The sequence below is a fragment of the Panulirus ornatus genome, chromosome 43 (assembly GCF_036320965.1).
Source record: "Panulirus ornatus isolate Po-2019 chromosome 43, ASM3632096v1, whole genome shotgun sequence".
NCBI lineage: Eukaryota > Metazoa > Arthropoda > Malacostraca > Decapoda > Palinuridae > Panulirus > Panulirus ornatus.
This window is the reverse complement of record NC_092266.1, coordinates 16,785,704-16,804,818: the sequence shown is the minus strand read 5'-3', so window position 1 is coordinate 16,804,818 and position 19,115 is coordinate 16,785,704. Positions and strand designations below refer to the sequence as shown.

The following is a 19,115-nucleotide window of genomic DNA, read 5'->3' as shown; positions in this document are numbered from 1 at the left end:
GCTCATGCAGTTTCTCCTCGAATCAGCCACCAGCTCTATATCATCAACAAACAACATGTGACTCACTTCCACAGGCCCTCTCATCCCCAACAGACTGCATACTCACCCCTCACCCCTCTCTCCCTAACCACCCCATCCATAAACAAATTAAATAAACATGGTGACATCACACACCCCTGCCACAGACCGACATTTACTGGGAACCAATCACTCTCCTCTCTTCCTACTCATACAATACCTTACATCCTTGGTAAAAACTTTTCACTTTTCACTGCTTCTAGCAGCTTACCTCCCACACCATATACTCTTAAGACCTTCCACAAAGCATCTCTATCAACCCTATTATATACCTTCTCCAAATCCATAAATGCTACATACAAATCCACCTGTTTTTCCAAGTATATCTCACACACATTCTTCAAAGCAAACACCTTATCCACACATCCTCAACCACTTCTAAAAGCACACTGCTCCTCCCTAATCTGATGCTCTGTACATGCCTTCACCCTCTCACTCAATACTCTCCCATATAATTTCCCACCAGGAATACTCAACAAACTTATGCCTCTGTAGTTTGAACACTCACCTTTATCCCCTTTGCCTTTGTACAGTGGCACTATGCATGCATTCCTCCAATCCTCAGGCATTTCACCATCATCCATACATACATTGAACATCCTTACCAACCAATCAACCCGCCGCCTTGCTGGATTTCTGTATCCACAGAGCTTTCTTTACCTCTTCTTTCTTAATCAAACAGGTCTCCCTGACCCTCTCACTTTGCACATCACCCCAACCAAAACACCTTACATCTACCACTCTATCATCAGACACCAACAAACCTTAAAGTACTCACTCCATCTTCTTTTCACTTCATCACTCCCTGTTATTACTTTCCCCCTTACCCCTTCGCTGATATTACCTTTTGTTCTCTTGTCTTACAAACATTATTCACCTCCTTCCAAAACATCTTTTTATTCTCCCTAAAGTTTAATGATACTCTCTCACCTCAGCTCTCATTTGCCCTCTTTTTCAATCCTTGCACCTACCTCTTGACCTCCTGCTGCTTTCTTTTATATATCTCTCAGTCATTTGCATTCCTTCCTTGCAAACACCTCTCTTTTGTCTTTCACCAGCAACTTTACATCATCCCACCACTCACTCCCCTTTCTAATCTGCCATATCAGCAAGGTAGCGCCAGGAAACAGATGGAGAGTGGCCCATCCACTCATATACACATATATGTATATAAATGCCCACACATGCACATATACATGTACATATTAACTTATACATACATATATATACACATACACAGACATATACATATATACACATGTACATATTCCTACTTGCTTGCCTTCATCCAATCCTGGCACCACCCTGCCCCACAGGAAACAGCATTTGTTCACTTTTTCCCACAGTGAGGTAGTGCCACAAACAGATGAAAAAAGGCCTCATTCACTCACATTCATTCACTAGCTGTCACATGTAATGCACCAAAACCACAGCCTCCTATCCACATCCAAGCCCCATAATCATTCCGTGTTGATTTGATCACACCCTCTAAGTTTATATACCAGATTGATCATTTAGATAGTGAACATTTCTTCAAGAAGATTTAGGGATAGGAGAACCAGAGGAAATTGTATGAAATTAAGAAAGAAATTTGTTATAAAAGATGAAAAGAAGTACTTTTCTTGTATGGGAGTGATGGATAAATGGGATAGACTGAAAAAGGATATGGTAAATGTGGAGAGCATACTATAGTATAAAAGGTTGTATGATAATAGAAAATACAAGAGATGGGGAACCATGAGTGTGAAAGCTCATCTCTGTACTGTGCAAATAGGTAATTGCAAATTCATCATGGCCATGACCACCTTACAGAGCATCACCCATACTTTATTGTAATCAATTGGATTATCAGCATAGACTTTGATCCTTTCAGTACTGTTGTCCTTGATTGAGCCAAGCATGGTAGGGTACAATTGTCCTTCACTGAAGTGTTTGCTTTCCTTTTTTTCTACCAGTAGAGTATCATATTTTAATGCATTTATGAGTACTAGTAATTGTAATCATTGCCAATTTTTTTTCCAGTGGAAAGCTTCGGAACATGAATGTTGTTGAATTAATGTGCTGGCAATGTGGCTCTTGGTTCCATGAATCATGTATCAGCTATCAACTTGGAAAACTGGTGCCATTTATGCTCAATTATTCTTTCACCTGTAAGAACTGCTCTCCAACTGGTGTTGAGAACTTCCGCAAAACTCAAGCACGTACGTAAAGTCATCTTGTATTTGTTTAATGTGAGTATAGTTAGGCAGTAAGAACTTAAAGGAAGACAGAATTTTCATACCGACAACATAAACACTATATTATATCTCTTTTCATTTATTTATTTGATTTTATTTAGTTTTGCTTTATTGTTCTGCAGAACTCCGAGATATGTGCATAACAGCCTTAGCCAACTTGCAGCATTCTAGTGGCAAAGATGGTAGAGGAACCTCAATGTTCAGCTTGCAGCGGGATGTTATTCCATTTTTAGAGCAAAACTGGGAGGCACTCACAACTGCTGCTAGACGTTCTACTCAGTCATGGCATAGTACAGTAAGTATTTCTTTCTTGATGTAGCTCAAAAATATTATCCCTGTTGGGAATATTGTGAAAATTTTAGGCACCTAGTCTGGACAAACTTCACAACAGTCACAGGACAGATTCTCCCCTCTATATTTGAATAAGCCTATGCTTTCTTTGCTGATGAAAGGCATGTGTATGTATACTGTGTGACACCTCAACTTTTGACAGGTATTCAGAGATATGAAAAAGGCTCAGTCACCTAGAGATAGCTGTGGTGGAATGACACTGAAAATCTGTTGGTTGGATATGGGTGACAATCCAAACACGGATGAATGATTGAATTAGCTTAGAGGCCTCAGTAACACTCTGGTAGGCATGGTGGATAGTTGGGTTCTTTTTACTGGGACTCACCGTCTTATGTGCATCTGAGGTGCCTCATGTCCATTTAAAAGTGATAGAAATAGATTTTGGTCGATGGACTCTTAAGAGGGAAGAAATAGTGTAAATGTAGTGGGAGAATCAAAAGTAGAAAACAAGAGATTGAATGTTTTGGAAGAGTGGTCATGATGTTCTGGTACTCATGTTGGATGTTTGATTTCTGTTCCTATTGATCAAGAAGAGAGAAGGAAATGTCCTTTGCACCACTGGGATCACCTCTGCCAGAGCCTAATCAATCTTTGAGGTAGGTATAGAAAATACTTTATAGAGGATTTCAGCATGTGGATTTGAAGAGAGCAGTTACACAACTGTAAGTCAGATAGTCAAAGGGTTGTTCATAGTTGAAGGAAGTGGGAGGAATATATAAAACATTAGAGTAAAGATACATATGAGAGAAATTTTGAGCATTATAGCATCAGAGTTAGGAAACTCAAGAGCCATGAGGTGAGCAACAGGGGATTTTGTATTACAGTCAACTCAAATGCCACCCTTGGAGTGGAAATGATGGCCGAGATTGAAGTTAGTGCCTTGATGGTGTAAATGGGAGTTATGGACAGTTGGGCCTCTGAGAAAAGATCAGGGGAAGAAGTGGAGAGGTGATGTTCTACAGGGGGAAAATTACAATGAGACCACTTTGATATTTTGCGAAAAGTTTCTCACCCTCTAAAGCTTTGCTGTTATGTTTTGTATTTTTTCTCTCTAATTCCTCCAACTCTGAGCAACTTTGTGATGAGTTGACTTCATACCATGAAACTTCTCTCTTCACTTCCATGTTCTGAAATCCTTTGAGTAAGGGATATTAATAATACTGCAAGGATTGATTAGGTCCTGCCAGGGGTGACCCTAGCAGAGCCAAGGACTTTCTTCCAGAGTTGTTTCCAGAAAAGTGGAGTATTTTCCAGTTGCTTGATGTCAGTCATTTGGGCTCTGGTGACCATCCAGCACTCCACAGAATCAAGAAAATATACTTTTTTTTTGTTAAAGAAAAGTTGGAGAGCAGAGTAAAAGGTTGTGTGCATTATATGTTGTCAAGAATTGTGCTAGAAATGGAGAGGGTGTGAGCTTGTGGATTGATTGCCAGCAATCAAAAAAGAGGACACAGCTCTGTTACTACAAGTTCAAACAGTGAGAAGGATAGGAGGGTGGCTTATATTTTGACAGTGCATGGTAAACACAATTATGGAAATGGATGATCCAAATTAGTGATAACTTTTAATGTGTTGGACTATGGATTTTAGGAGTTTTGATGTTTTAAAACCCAAAATTTTAAAGTCTCACCCTATTTGTGTGTCATTACTGATTATTAAACATTGATATTCCACACTGTTTTTTCCCAGATATTTTGTTCATTGTATATTTTTGATATGTATTATAGATTATTTTGTATAATAACATGAAACTTTTTGATAGAAGGATTTCATGTTGCAGTTGCAAAGAATATTAATGAAGGAAGTGGATACGTACTTTACTGTAGAAGAGACAGGTGAAAGTGGGGAGCCTTCGCAACACCATCCTTTCTTTGGTTTGCTCACCTTAGACCTGACACTCATCCGACCAATAGTGGATGCGCCTGGTGGGTGGCGGTCACCCTTCTCTGGCTCCAGTACGTATTCTCCCCCATACTGCTAATGCCACCACCAAAAGTTGAGATTACACCTAAGTATCTTGCACCCTTTATTACATTACAGGCTTCACCTGTTTTGTTTGTATAATGCAAAACACCTTCAGTGTGCTTGTTGGTTCCTTGGATCTATTGAATAGGCTTTTTCCTACAACTTCCTTAATTAGTAGGCATTATTATGTATGCTTTTATTTTGAAATTGGTGTGATTTTTATTTGGAGGTGTATTAGGTTAAAGGTAAAAAAGATTGTATTTAGCAAGTGCTGTATGTATATACAGGTAGTAGGCTGGAGGTATCCATCAACCAGGGAGGTACTGCCACTGCCTGTAATGAGAGTGCTTATTAAATTGCAGACAATAATGTTTGCAAAACAAACAAACCACTGGTGGGTTGGTTATGAACGTATTTTGCCATTTAGTGGTATATGAATCAAAGAGCCACTTGTTATAAAATCTATAAGGTATATGTACAAAATTCCTAAATATATCTTAAAATATTTTATTATTGAAAGAAATTGATTTTTTAGTTATGAATTAAAGATATGTATTTAGATTTTTTGCAAGTACAAAGGATATTGCAATTCAGATCGTGGTTGTAACAGTCAGTCCACAATCTGCTAACTTCCAAAATGTCAGATGTCGAAAATGTTGCAAGTCAGGGCATTGGTGTAAATGCAAGCTTGCTTATACGAAAATGATGAGAAAACATTAAAAGCGTGATTATAGACTGATGAATGAAATATGAACAATGAGAGCTGAGATAACAGCAGTAAAGAAACAGATGAAAGCAGAAGCCTTCCTGCACATACTGTGGAGAAGAATGAGCCTTTACTTTGTGCTCTTTTGAAAGTGATGAAAAAACAGCAGAAACCTCTTAAGCTACTGATATTAATAGAATGATTACTGTAAAAACACAGTGAACTTTAAGAAGAAAGATGATATATTAAAGAAACAAATGAGGAAGGCAGGAGCCAGGTAATGACCCTTTCCTAGAGAGGTGGGGAGGCTCACTATATGGTTGCTATTTTCTTTTTTTTTTTTTTTTGCTTGTTGTTTATTGTATTGATTTATTGATATTCATGAATCAACAGACTTTTAATGTTTGACTTTCAGACATACCTTCAAAGGCTTCTTTTCATGTGTATGGGCAATAGGATTCCCAGCATCCTCACTTGTTTCTTAATTGTGTTTGTAAAGGTCTTATTGGTTATCAAGTTTTTTTTATTATTTTATTGAAATTAGTAATTTGACTGACTCTTAATTTTATTTAATATATCTCAGAGAAGGTAAATGCTTATTTTTTACAAACATGTTGGCAGGAGGGCTTCCACCTTCCCCATTTCCTTCATCTTCTATATACCTTAACTCTGGTTTTACCATAGTGTGCCTGCATATGGTTTCACCATAATGGAAAGTCACCTTCATTAGGGGTTTATGATTTGATAGTAGATAATAAAGAGTACAGTCTTGTCATAGAATTTCTTCACTCTAAATGGTATCTGTCAGTTTCATGCTGCTGATTGTAGTGCAACCTTGAAGCTGCATAAGCCTGTGAAAGGGGTCCTGGGAATGTAGAACTATTAAAAACAATCTTTAGTTTTCACTATTCACCATGTTTTATGTATTATATTGATATTAGTAATTTGTGGACCTCTCACCCACATCAGTCTTCAACTCAGGACCTGACCCTCTTTTGCACACTGCCAAAAATTCTTTCACAAGAGCAATCCTCTCCATTTCTCTTATTCATACTATTACTAACTTCAGAGTTTATCCCCAGGTAAAAAGGTTGACCATGGATTGTGGAAGGTTACTGAATTTCAGTACTGTTCCTGTAATCTTGTTTAAGATATTTACTTGAATTATTTATGGGCTTACAACTTTAGATATCATTTAGTGTCTTACTTCATGATATGAAAGATATATTTTAAAGGTAGTGGGTAGTAGTTGGTAGGCAGCCAACGACCAGGGAGGTATATTACCAGTACTACCTGCTGGGTATCAGGAAGGTTGGTGACATCTGCTTAATGAGCCAACACTTTCATGGTTGTCAAGTTGCACTCCTCAGACCCAGTTTGCTCTCTTTTCTTTCTGCTTCACTAACATGTGGACTAGTGGCATTCTGTCCACAAGTATATAATCTCCTTGTCGTATGTAACACTGGACAACGCTATGCATTAGCCCTGCCCTTTGGCAACATGGTAGTAGCAGTAGGTAGGAACATTCATGCTGGAGCAATAGGTAGAAACATTAGGTAGAAGTAGTAGGTAGGAGCATTAGATAGAAGTCATTAGGAATATTAGGTAGGAGCCTCTGCAAACACTATGCTAGACTTGCCCTCTGCCAGTGGCCTGTTAAGGGTGAGGCACTAAAAGCTAAGAAACCACACTGAAGTTTTTTTAGTTATGGAGACTCTGTTGCCATGGCCACCCCTTTGAGGGAGTTTCAAGTATAACAGGTGTCAGATATAAATAGATATAGATATAGATTGCTGGACTTCACGCATTTATGAGCTGCCCAGGGTTGAGTGCATTGGTTCAGATCATGGTTGCAACAGCCAGTCCACAATCTACCCACCTGTTCATCTTCCCCTAGGGGTTGCTCAGTAAATTGGGTGCTTGGCTAAGGCTAGGGGATATTTTCTTTTTCCTACTTGATCGCTGTTTCCCTGCTTTAGCATGTTCAGACCCTTATCGTTCAAAATCTTTTTCACTCCATCCTTCCACCTCCAATTTTACTGAAGCTTTCCTAAGTTACATCCATATCATCTTCAATAACGGTATCATTCCAGATTTGCTTTCAAGAGCAGTACAAAGATCATGAAAATTAGCAAGTCTGAAATCTGGTATTTTATCAACTCATGTTTTTTAGCATTATGCACATTATACTGTGTTGAAAGTTAACTCAAAAATGATTTGCCGGTGATCACCTGTACCAAACTTTTCTTGATCTAGATGTCGATGTAGATAGAAGTAAATCTAATGTGACCTCATCATGATTAGATTTCTCAGTTATAAATTTGTTTCATAATGCATATTCAGGTTGCAAGAAATTTTGCTTTCAAAGTTCCATTGTCAAATTTCAGTTCCTGAATTAGCTGCTTCTGGCTTGATGCAAAATACACAGCCATGAATACTTGCAATGGCATCCCACCCATTCTTTCCAGATGCTACAGCCTTGATTTTTTTCTTTACTCTGGTCATTCTGTGTGATGTCAAGGAGGCCTGTGTGAGATCTGCACCCTCATATTATGTACAGTAAACCTCTCTTCTAATGGACTTCATTGCATCAGAATCAGCTTTTGATAGACCCTCTGGACCTCTCTGAACTAAGTTGAGGATAAAAAAGAATTCTTTGAAAGTCTGTTGCGTTGCAAATTTAGTTTAGTAATGTAAGCAGCCACCAGACTAAACTTAGAATGTATTGAAATAGTTTGTAAGTTCCTGACCTATGTAAAGATGTCCAGGAAAAACCTTAACTTTGCTGAATAGCTGAAAATGACAGAGCATCATGAACATGTGGAGGGGAGTAGCTTGCTCCATATGTATGCCACATTTCTGACCAGGAAGTGATTAATGTGACTCCAGGTGACCCTGGAGTTATTTCCCTCTGATTCAAAGTAGTTATTTCTACTCCTTGAACACCTCCAGCCTCAGGAGGGGTGACCTACAAGACCTATGATCATCATAGGAATCAGGTAAGTTTCAGTTACATAAGATATTTCATTTACTAATATTTTTGAAAGAATTAAGGCTGTAGTGGAGTTTAACTTATGTTCTACCATGCTTTCCCCAAATTAGTCTGTAAGAACATGGGTTTAGTGTAATGGCACTTGAACCTGTGGGGATAGAAAAGAAAACCCTAAGTAATCATTTGTTTGTTACAAAGATACTTTTAGAAATACCACACATCTTACTACATATGCCTGAGAGTACAACTGGAGTACCTAATACTTCTTACACTTGGCAGTGGAGCAGCACAAGTGAAAGGGTGCATAACAGGCATAATCAACATTTCACCTGCTTGAATTTTATATAATTTTGTTAAGAAAATTATTTTCTATTTAACTGAGATAGAGTAATGAAGATACTTTTTAAAGAATATTTAAGGATACCTTGCAGTTAGAGTAACCTTGAATATTACGTTTTCCATAGTGAAAGGGTTATTATTAGTAATTTGACAAGCTTTTAGATTTTTTTCATCATTTTCAGAACAGCATAAGGTAAATAATTATTCTTGTCAAGTATATGGGTATCAGGGCTTAGTCTTACTCATTTTTTGTGTACTGTATTTATCTTAGCCCCTCATTGTTTACCATGTTTTATTTTCTTTATCAGTTTTGATCATTTTTAGGCTTTTGATATGTTTTTTTCCAGTTTCGGACTAGCATAGAATAAAAGCTTTTCAAATATCTTGGCAGGTAGCCTCCTGCCTTCCTTTTTTTTTTTTGTTTGTTTATTGTTGCTATCATAGCTTTCATCACTCAAAATGTATGTATTGTGTTATTCATTATATTAGTAAGTTGACTGGCTTTTAATGTTTTATCATTATTTTATAGTGGCCATCATTTTATGAGCATACATTCCTTAGATAGAGCCATAATAGGTAAAAAGAAAAAGAAATTATTCAGATCGCTACAAGTGCTTATAAACCTGACTTACACAGAGAAAGGTAAAAAATGGAAGAGAATTCTACTGCATAATTTTACCAAGATATAAGGTATTATAGTGATCACTCCTCGTGGATCAGGTCTTCACAAAGAAACTGGGAACCAGCAGCCAGACACATGGCACAAGTCCAAGCTTTGTGGCAGAACTTCATGCAGGGGCAAATATAACCCTTAAAGTCTTGAAATAACTGCTCCCAAGAGAAGTAATTATGGCACCTAAGTAACACCCCCAGCAATTGAAAAGCAGACTTATGGTCTTAATTTTTTCAGGTTTTAAGATGGAGTGGGGAAATGTTCATATCAAACATGTTTTATATTATTACCGGGTTGATTTGAGGTATTAACTAAGGGGAATGAGTAACACTTATTTTGGTTGCTTTTATCCCATTCTGAGATGCTGAACAGGTCTGGCCCAAATCAAGGGTGGAGATATGTTTAAAGTGAAAAAATGAGCATTTTGTGAAGAGAGGAGGGAAAGTAAATTGAATTGTGTAAAGAGCAGTCCTTGGCATAAGAGTGAATGGGGTCAGAAGTATAAGAGAGAGGACCATTTGTAGAAATATGAAAGAGTGTAGGTGATAGGACAGAACCTTGAGGTACACCACTGTTGATAGGAAAAGAAGGGGAAGTTGCCTCATCAGTGATGACTGTGTTGAATTAACTAGAGAGGAAGTTATACATTAGAAAAGAGTGAGAGAAAAGTAGAAAAGAAAAAGAGGAAAGTTTAGAAATCACAGTAATGCCACACCCCATCAAATACTTTGGAGATTTTAAAGACCATGACAAAAATTGCTAATTCCCTGAGAGAGGAGGACCAGAGATGAGCTATGTAAGAGAGAGGATCCCTTGTAGACCATTCATTGCAAACACTGTATTTGTGATCAGAAAGAAGAGAATGCTTAAGAGAGTGAATGTTAAAGTTTCAAAGACTGTGGAGATAGTAGAAGTGAGAGCAGTGGGGGCATTAGTTTGAAACAAGAATATTCCCCATTCTTAGGATGAACTGAACCAAAGTATGCTCGCTCCCAAGTAAAAGAGGTTGGGGCTTAAAGACTGAAACAAAATAGATGAGCAAGGATTGGAGCTAACTCTGAGGTGCACTACCCTTGGACTTAAGTAGGTATGCCATCTGAGTCAAATGCCTTGTCTACTTGAAGCTGGGAAAGTAATTGGAAAATCCTTTGCTAGAAAAATGTGAGATAAGGAATACGTTCAGAGGGAGGAGGTGATGAGGAGGGCTCGTTGCAGAATCATCCAAAGTAGAATTAAAGGAGAATGAATTACCAAAAAGAGTGGCTTTATTAGTTGGAGAGTTAGCTATAGATTGATGGGAAGGTTGAATTACAGAAGTTGTTGAATATACTTTTGTTTATCTGAGTTCTCATGGTTCATTGTTTGTTTATTATTCTATGAAGATTGTCAATTTGATAGGCTTTTCATAGGCTTCAGCCAGGCAGAAAATAGATATTTGTTCTTTCCATATGTATGTAAGTAATGCCCAATCATATAAGTACAAATTCTGGATTGGTGCAAATGAATTTTGCATAGCAGGAGGTAAATTGCACACAGTACATGCAAACTTATCACCTGTGAATTCAACTTGAGTGAGGGAGAATACTACCTTATTTTCCCTTTCTAAAGCAAAGTAAAAGTAAAAGCAGATGAACAGATATAACTAAAATGTTTGAGTTGTGGTTAGGAATAGGCAATTACTAGTCATAATTGTCAATATGTGTTTTTGATTAACTGAACTGAGGAGCTCTAAGAGTTTTATAATGGTTAGTCATTGCTGCAGTTTAACAAAGTTTCAATTGCCATTTGTTTTGCTAGTGTTGAATCCAAGAAGTTGGAGAGGTTCATGTTGTAGCTTATATGCATTGTGCTACTGAATCAAAGCTAAAGTTAAAGCAGATTATCTATTTTTCAATAGCTATCAGAAATCCTTAAAACAATTATATGATTCTGTCTTCAAAAATATGGGTATATTTAGTTTACAGTTAGTTAATGGGTTTTAAGGACTGATGATATATTCTTATATCAGCAAAGATATTTTTGTCATATCACTTAAGGATTTTATCCAACACGAGTATTTTGGTTTGGGCAGTGTGTTGTTCATTAGGGGAATCACACAAGATCAATTATTTGTTTTGATGTATATGTGCAGATTACTATTTTAGGATTCCAATTTCTTTAGTGTGTAAACATTGTACATAAACTGCATTAGGGAAAGCATTGCAGTATTATTTTATATGCATGTTGATCATGACTGTGTGCGTGTCACAGTAATCCTTTTTTCTTCCATCGTGTTAAAGCATTTCCTCTAGCTTTTCATTTTGTTGTCATTTTGTAATGCATGATTTTCAGGAAGTTAAGATGTTTCTTTACTTAATAAGATGAAATTTATTGTTGTTAAATTTCAAGCAAGTGAAAGGTTTTCTGTTGTCATTAAATCCATCAGTAGATTTTGCATTTAATAATTACTGGTGTTAGTATCAAGCCTATTTCAGCTGTAATTCCAGCAAATTGATGAGAAGACTGTTTTGATCATATTCATCATCAGTGAAGAAATTTGCAATACTGAGTTTGTCCCAGAGTATCAACTTTGTGATCTCAAGTGTTTGCGTTGGTGTGTGAGCTGGTTGGGGGGGGATCAGGAGCTGGTAAGGTGCTTGTTCTTGTATGTGCGTCATCTGTAGTTTATGCTTATTTTGATTGTTGTATCTCTTTATCTGATGCCTAAAAGGTTGCTTCTGTGGTCATGGCTGATGTAGAGAAGTAATATTATGTTGGGAAAAAATTTTTAGTATTGTAGTCAATAGAATCAAGGTGTAGCTAAAATGGCAGTGTTGTTGTGCTTTATATCATTTGTAAATAATCCAGGTTGATAGTTTATGCTTTTGAAAGTCCTTTTCCGTATATTACTTCTTGATTAAAGAATATGAGATTGTATGGTAGTATAGAATATTTCTCAGCAGTGAAGTTCGGGGTTTCTTGCATGTATATCATCAGAGATATTGCATTCTTCTTGTACTTTTTTCATTTATCGTATTATTTTCATATGATATATGGGATCTGTTAACTGTGAAAAGCAGTGTGGCAGTTTTTGGTGTTTATCTTAAAGACAAACTTTGTCAAGTTATGAAATATATGTAATTGATGATTTACTTGAAGCATGGACATTTAAATGATCTGTGAATTGTTGATTAGCCAATTAGTATGTTTGAGTAGAATAATGCATTCATGGAATTTTGATTTGGTTAGCATACACTATTTATTTAGATGCACAAGATGATTGTTCTACCGTAGTAGCCCTTAAGAAAAAGAAACAAATGTTATCCGAATTCTACATCTAATAGCATAGAATTTAATGGGCTATTTCAGTCATGATCAGTTAGTATATTTAACACAGCTGTAAGAGCATTTTGATAATGTAGAAAACATTTCCAATTTGAGGACTGAATAATTCATGATTTGAATTTTAAGACTGCCGTAGAACATGATTCATAAATCTATAGTTTGAATGTAAGTTGCAGACAAGTAAATAGTGCAAGAGGAAGGTGAAGAGCATAGTTCAGATTATGTGTGTGTATTTGCGCATTCATCTTAATCTCTTATATGCTGTATTTACTTTTTCACGTTACTGTAGAGTCAACTCATCACTGGGATTAGTATGGTTAAGGGATTTATCATGCTTAGTCTTTTAAGAGAGTCATTGATAATATAATGTGATACATCTTTGCAATAGCCACGTGCTTTTTGTAAAATGCCTTGCATTCATGTATAATACTGATATTTTCATTTAATTGCAGTAAAAAAATTTTGCATAGAAATGTTGCCTACAACTAAAGGCATGAACATGAATTTGGAATACCATTTAATTTTGTTAAAGAAAAATACATCAAGGGGCAAGTATGAAGTCTGTTGGGGATGAGAGAGCTTGGGAAGTGAGTCAGTTGTTGTTCGCTGATGATACAGTGCTGGTGGCTGATTCATGTGAGAAACTGCAGAAGCTGGTGACTGAGTTTGGTAAAGTGTGTGGAAGAAGAAAGTTAATAGTAAATGTGAATAAGAGCAAGGTTATTAGGTACAGTAGGGTTGAGGGTCAAGTCAATTGGGAGGTGAGTTTGAATGGAGAAAAACTGGAGGAAGTGAAGTGTTTTAGATATCTGGGAGTGGATCTGGCAGCGGATGGAACCATGGAAGCGGAAGTGGATCATAGGGTGAGGGAGGGGGCGAAAATTCTGGGGGCCTTGAAGAATGTGTGGGTCGAGAACATTATCTCGGAAAGCAAAAATGTGTATGTTTGAAGGAATAGTGGTTCCAACAGTGTTGTATGGTTGCGAGGCGTGGGCTATGGATAGAGTTGTGCGCAGGAGGATGGATGTGCTGGAAATGAGATGTTTGAGGACAATGTGTGGTGTGAGGTGGTTTGATCGAGTGAGTAACGTAAGGGTAAGAGAGATGTGTGGAAATAAAAAGAGCGTGGTTGAGAGAGCAGAAGAGGGTGTTTTGAAGTGGTTTGGGCACATGGAGAGAATGAGTGAGGAAAGATTGACCAAGAGGATATATGTGTCGGAGGTGGAGGGAACGAGGAGTAGAGGGAGACCAAATTGGAGGTGGAAAGATGGAGTGAAAAAGATTTTGTGTGATCGGGGCCTGAACATGCAGGAGGGTGAAAGGGGGGCAAGGAATAGAGTGAATTGGAGCGATGTGGTATACCGGGGTTGACGTGCTGTCAGTGGATTGAATCAAGGCATGTGAAGCGTCTGGGGTAAACCATGGAAAGCTGTGTAGGTATGTATATTTGCGTGTGTGGACGTATGTATATACATGTGTATGGGGGGGGGGTTGGGCCATTTCTTTCATCTGTTACCTTGCGCTACCTCGCAAACGCGGGAGACAGCGACAAAGTATAATAAGAAAAAAAAAAAATACTTATTGTTTTACTCTCCATTTGATAAACTTGATTGTTGTTGTGTATGAGGCATTTCTGGTACATTGATTGATAAAAGAGTGTGTGGTGTTTATGCCTCCTCATATCACACAAATGCTTGTAGCTATTTAGGAGAGAATTATTGGAGAGTTAAAGAGAGAGAGAGGTATCTGAAATCTAAAATAGTTTATTTATGAAGAACCAGGAAAGAAATGTGATCATGTTAGTCCTGACATGAATAGTAAGGTGCTCAGGACTAGAGGTTCAACCAGAAATGTTGCTGAAAAAGAGACTGAGCTTTATTTTTTGATTGGAACTTGTAGTCTTGACTATAAACACTACAAACTGAAATTATCTTCCCACTCCTTATCATTTTTATTTTTCCTGAAGTTTCTACAAACTTACACCATCACCTCCACCAAGAAATGGTCAGACATCCCATCAGCTGTGCCAGGAGCAGATGAAGAGATAACTTCCATCCCCTCCAGCAAGAAATGATCATACATCCCATGCTGCACCAGGAACAGATGAAGAGATGGCCTTATTCGCACATTCCACTCTCTTTCTGTCATATGTACCTAAACCAAAGTCCACAGACTTTTCCATGGTTTACCTTGACTACCTCATGTACTGTGGTTCAATCCATTCACAGCACATCATCCCCTGTAAACCACAACTCTCTATTTTGCTGTATTCCTTGCATGTCTTATCCTCCTACATGTTCAGGCCCCAAGCCTTCAAGACATCTTTAAGTCTGTTCCTCCTCCTCCTCCTCCTTGGTTTTCTCCCTTTCCTTTTTTCTCCCACTTCTGACATGTATACCCTCATTGTCATTCTTACTTTGCTCTTCTTTCTGTATGCCCTCTTCAGCTGTCTCATAATGCTCATTTTACTATTACAGCTCTCTCTTAGCCTATCCTTATTTATTCAGTCAAACTCTCCTTATGCCACATATTGTCCACAGCACGATTGTACAATCAAACATACCTATATTTGTCATTAAAGACAGTGACCTCCATTTCTGCACATTCCTCAGTGTGTCCAAGACCTTTGCCCCTTACCCACCGCATTGCTTATGTCAGCTCCCATTGTTCGATTCACTGCCATATCCACTCTCCAGTATCTAAAACACTTCTTTTCCTCTAAATTCTCTCCATTTAAACTTGCATTCCATATAACCTGTCTCTTTTTGCTGCTATACCTGTTGACCTTGCTTTTATTCACATTTACTCTCAAGTTTCCCCTTTTAAACACATTTCCAAACTCAGATAACAGCTTCTGCAGTTTCTCAGCTGAATCTGCCTCCAGGACTGTATCCTCTGCAGACAGCAACTGACCCACCCCCCCAGACCCCTCCACACACACACACACACACACCAGCAGACTGTATACCTGCTTCTTTCTCCATTCACCTTCCTCATCTTTCTATCCATGAATAAGTTAAGCAGCCATGAAGACATTACACATCCTTACCGCAAATGCAACATCACCCAAAACCACTCAACTTTCTTTTTATCTGCTTTGCCTCTGTTTTTGATAGCTTTCCTCCACACCATATATTCATAGCACCTTCTACAGAGCATCTCTATCAACCTTTTCATATGCTTTCTCTGAAGCAAACATCCTCTGTCACTCTTGAAACCACATTGTTCCTCTCCATTCTGAAGCTCTATGCATGCAACCACCCTCTGTCACCACTCACCTGTGCAACTAAACAGGTACACTCAACAAACTTATACATCAGTAATTCAAACATTCATCTTTGTGCCCCATTTATACAGTGGCACTGTACAGGCATTCCACCAGTCCACAGGCACTTCACCATGATTAGTATACACATTGAAAATCCTGGCTAACCAATCAACAACATTCTCACCTCTTTTCCTAAATTTAGCTGCAATTACTATCCACTCCAGCTGCCTTGCCACAGGCTTTCAGCATCTCCAATCTTTTCACCAAACCACTTTGTGTGACTTCTGTTTTGCATACCTCCCTGACCCTTACAACCTACATATGCTACCTTGTCATCAGATGCAATCGGTAATCCTTCAAAGTACTCACTTCATCCCTTCACCTGTTACCTGCAACCACTTCCTCATTTTCTTCCCTCACCAGTTTTCTAATATGTTCTCTCATGTTTCACATGCTGTTAACCTCCTTCAAACCATTTTTTTATCTTTCCCTGAAGTCTGCTGATACTCATACATACCAGCTCTCTTATGCCATTTTTTTTCAGTTCCTGCACCAATCTCTTGACTTCCTGTCACATTATCAAGTACATCTCTTAGTCACCTGCACTCCTTCCCTTAAGTAATCCCCATATATTTCTGTCTTTCATTAAAGCTTAGCTTTGTCTTCCCACCCCTCACTATCCTTTATCAACTGCCTACCTCCCACTTTCCACATACCTCACACTTTTCTTGCACATGCTTACTTAAGTACCTCCCATTCCTCAACCGCTGCTTTTGCTTCATTTACTCTCGCCTTTTGTTGCCATTCTACAGTAAATTGATCCTGGTGTTTCTTGACATATGTCTCTAAACCTACTTGCTTTCACCACTTTCTTCTCAACCATATCATTTCCTTTTTCCAAAAATCCTTTTCAGATCGTCATCCTTACCCACATCAGGTAATGATTAGACATCCCACCAGTTGCCTCTCAAAATATCTCTCCTTTGCATGCCAGTCAATTATTATGTAATCCAGTGATGCCCACTCAACATCTTTCCAACTCACTCACATACTATTATATATGTCCTTTTTAAACCATGTATTCCCAGTCACCAGTCTTTTTTCAGTACACAACTCCATTAGCTATTAACCTTATTGAATACCTCTTGCCATCCTATAATACCCTCAGCTGCCATGTTCCTCATTTAAGTATTGGTGTTACTTGATCTATCACATCAAAACTGCTGATACAGTCACTCAGCTGCTCCCAAAACACTCACCTCTCATCATTATTCTCATGGATAGGTGCACTTGTGATCACCCACCTCCCAAAATCCACTGTAATTTTTACCTACGTCAGTTTGGCTATCACTTCTTTACACTCTCATACATTCCCACAACTGCTCCTTTAGGAGCAGTGCTACCCCTTCCTTAGCTAACCCCCGACTTTAACCTTAAGACATTTCCAAACTATTCTTCCCCTTACGTTTGAGTTTTTTCACTAAGGGCTAGAACATTCAGGTTCCTTTCCTAAAAGATGCTACTTATCTTCTTTTAATTCTTACCTTGGTTACCCAAACATATTCAGACACCCAAACTGAAGCCTTCAAGGAGGCATGAGCATGAGCACCCCTTGCTTGGCTATTCCTTCTGGTCCAACTTTTAGAAACTGAAGTACTAGCAGAGGATTTCATCATGAAATAGATAGCCACCAGGATCTCTTGACTCCTTGTTGCTATGGAGCAAATACAACTTGATATTTCATATACTTGGCAGTCTACTGTGATATCATTCCTATGCAGTGGCTGAATAATAACAGAAGAACATGTGTAAATGCTTGAAGAGGCCCTAGGTATCTCATTGTGCCACCCCATATCACCTGAAATTTGTTTGTTGGCATGAAAGCATAAATTGTAGATCTACACTGCATCCCCTTTTCCAGGGAACATAGATCTACATGAGGTCTGGATAAAGAGTTAAGAAGCATACTTAATGAATTCATGCCAAAGCCAATTATCACTGTTGTACGTTGGACATAAGTTGAGGATGTGTATAAGTGGAAAAAGAGGCTATTTTCATATAGGAATGCAGTTAAAAGTAAAAAAAACTGGATAAAGAGTCATATACATCCACCAGTACTTAGCTTTCTTTTTTGTGCTTTCTATGCTTCTGGTTTTTGATAGAGGAAACATTAGTACTCACATCTCTTAAATGAATTGCCAGATTACCATGTACATCTGACAGACAGATGCTTTAGATATTAGTGTTTTCTCTACATGAAAATATTGAGGTGATCAATGTTTTTAGCATTTCAGGAAGTTTTGGAATATGTCCTTTTTTTTTATTAGGGAATGGTAAACTGAGTTGAGATTTTGCATTTAGAAGTGGAACACAGAACATACATATTGTTATATTTGTGAATTCTTGTATGAAAATGATTGAATACTGTTCCTGAGATGTATATTTTTACATGCTTTGGTATTCTTTTTGTAGGTAGATCAGTCAGAGTAGTAAGGTGAAAATATAGTTACTGACAATGACATGGCAGAAATGAGTCAATTACTTATTAGGATATTGTAAACTTTTTTGTATCGCCTGTATAGTTTGACAGTAGTTTAATGATTACTTTGTCCATTATACTATACTGGAGTCATCTGTCCATCAGGAATCAGACTTTGACCTGCAACTTTACCTTGGTCATGACATGAAAACTTTAAATCAGATATTCTTCAAGTTGTATCAAGTTGTTTTCCAGCATCTGGAGAATGAAATGGCATTAGATCCATAACTCAAGTTTGGATCTTTTCTGTTATGCCACTTTCAAGAAGGTTTAACTGTAACTCATGATGTGGGTGGAGAAAGGCAGGAAGAGGTAGCAAAATTTAAGTATGTAGCTGCCTTGGGCAAGTTTAGTGTTATGGAAGAAAAAAATGCTTTATAGGGTGTGAAAGCCTTCTTTCTATAGAGTTGCAAATGCATGTGTAAGTTTGGATGGAGAGTTGAATAAAAGTTTCGGTGTACAAGTAGGTATGAGGCAGGGCTTGCAGGGTTGCTGTAGCTCTTTTACATATATGTATGGATGGAATGATAAGAGAGATGAAGTGATTCTAGGGAAAGAGAATGCAGAGATGGAGCGTGGTGGTGATGTATGGTGGCTAGTGATAAGCCTGTTTGCAGATGATACTGTGCTGTTTGCTGAGAGT

General features: G+C 37.9%; 1 protein-coding gene across 3 annotated transcripts in view; it reads left to right on the top strand.

Moving 5' to 3' along the window:
- Positions 1-19,115, top strand: part of ash2 (Set1/Ash2 histone methyltransferase complex subunit ash2) — a 55,398-nt gene that overhangs the window by 9,773 nt on the left and 26,510 nt on the right. For 2 of the 3 annotated variants that reach the window (XM_071687098.1, XM_071687096.1), the window contains exons 3-5: positions 2,101-2,279; positions 2,438-2,610; positions 4,447-4,621. In XM_071687098.1, coding sequence (XP_071543199.1) covers positions 2,101-2,279; positions 2,438-2,610; positions 4,447-4,621 — 527 coding nt within the window. The remainder of the gene's footprint in view (positions 1-2,100; positions 2,280-2,437; positions 2,611-4,446; positions 4,622-19,115) is intronic. The other variant, XM_071687097.1, reaches the window with a different exon arrangement.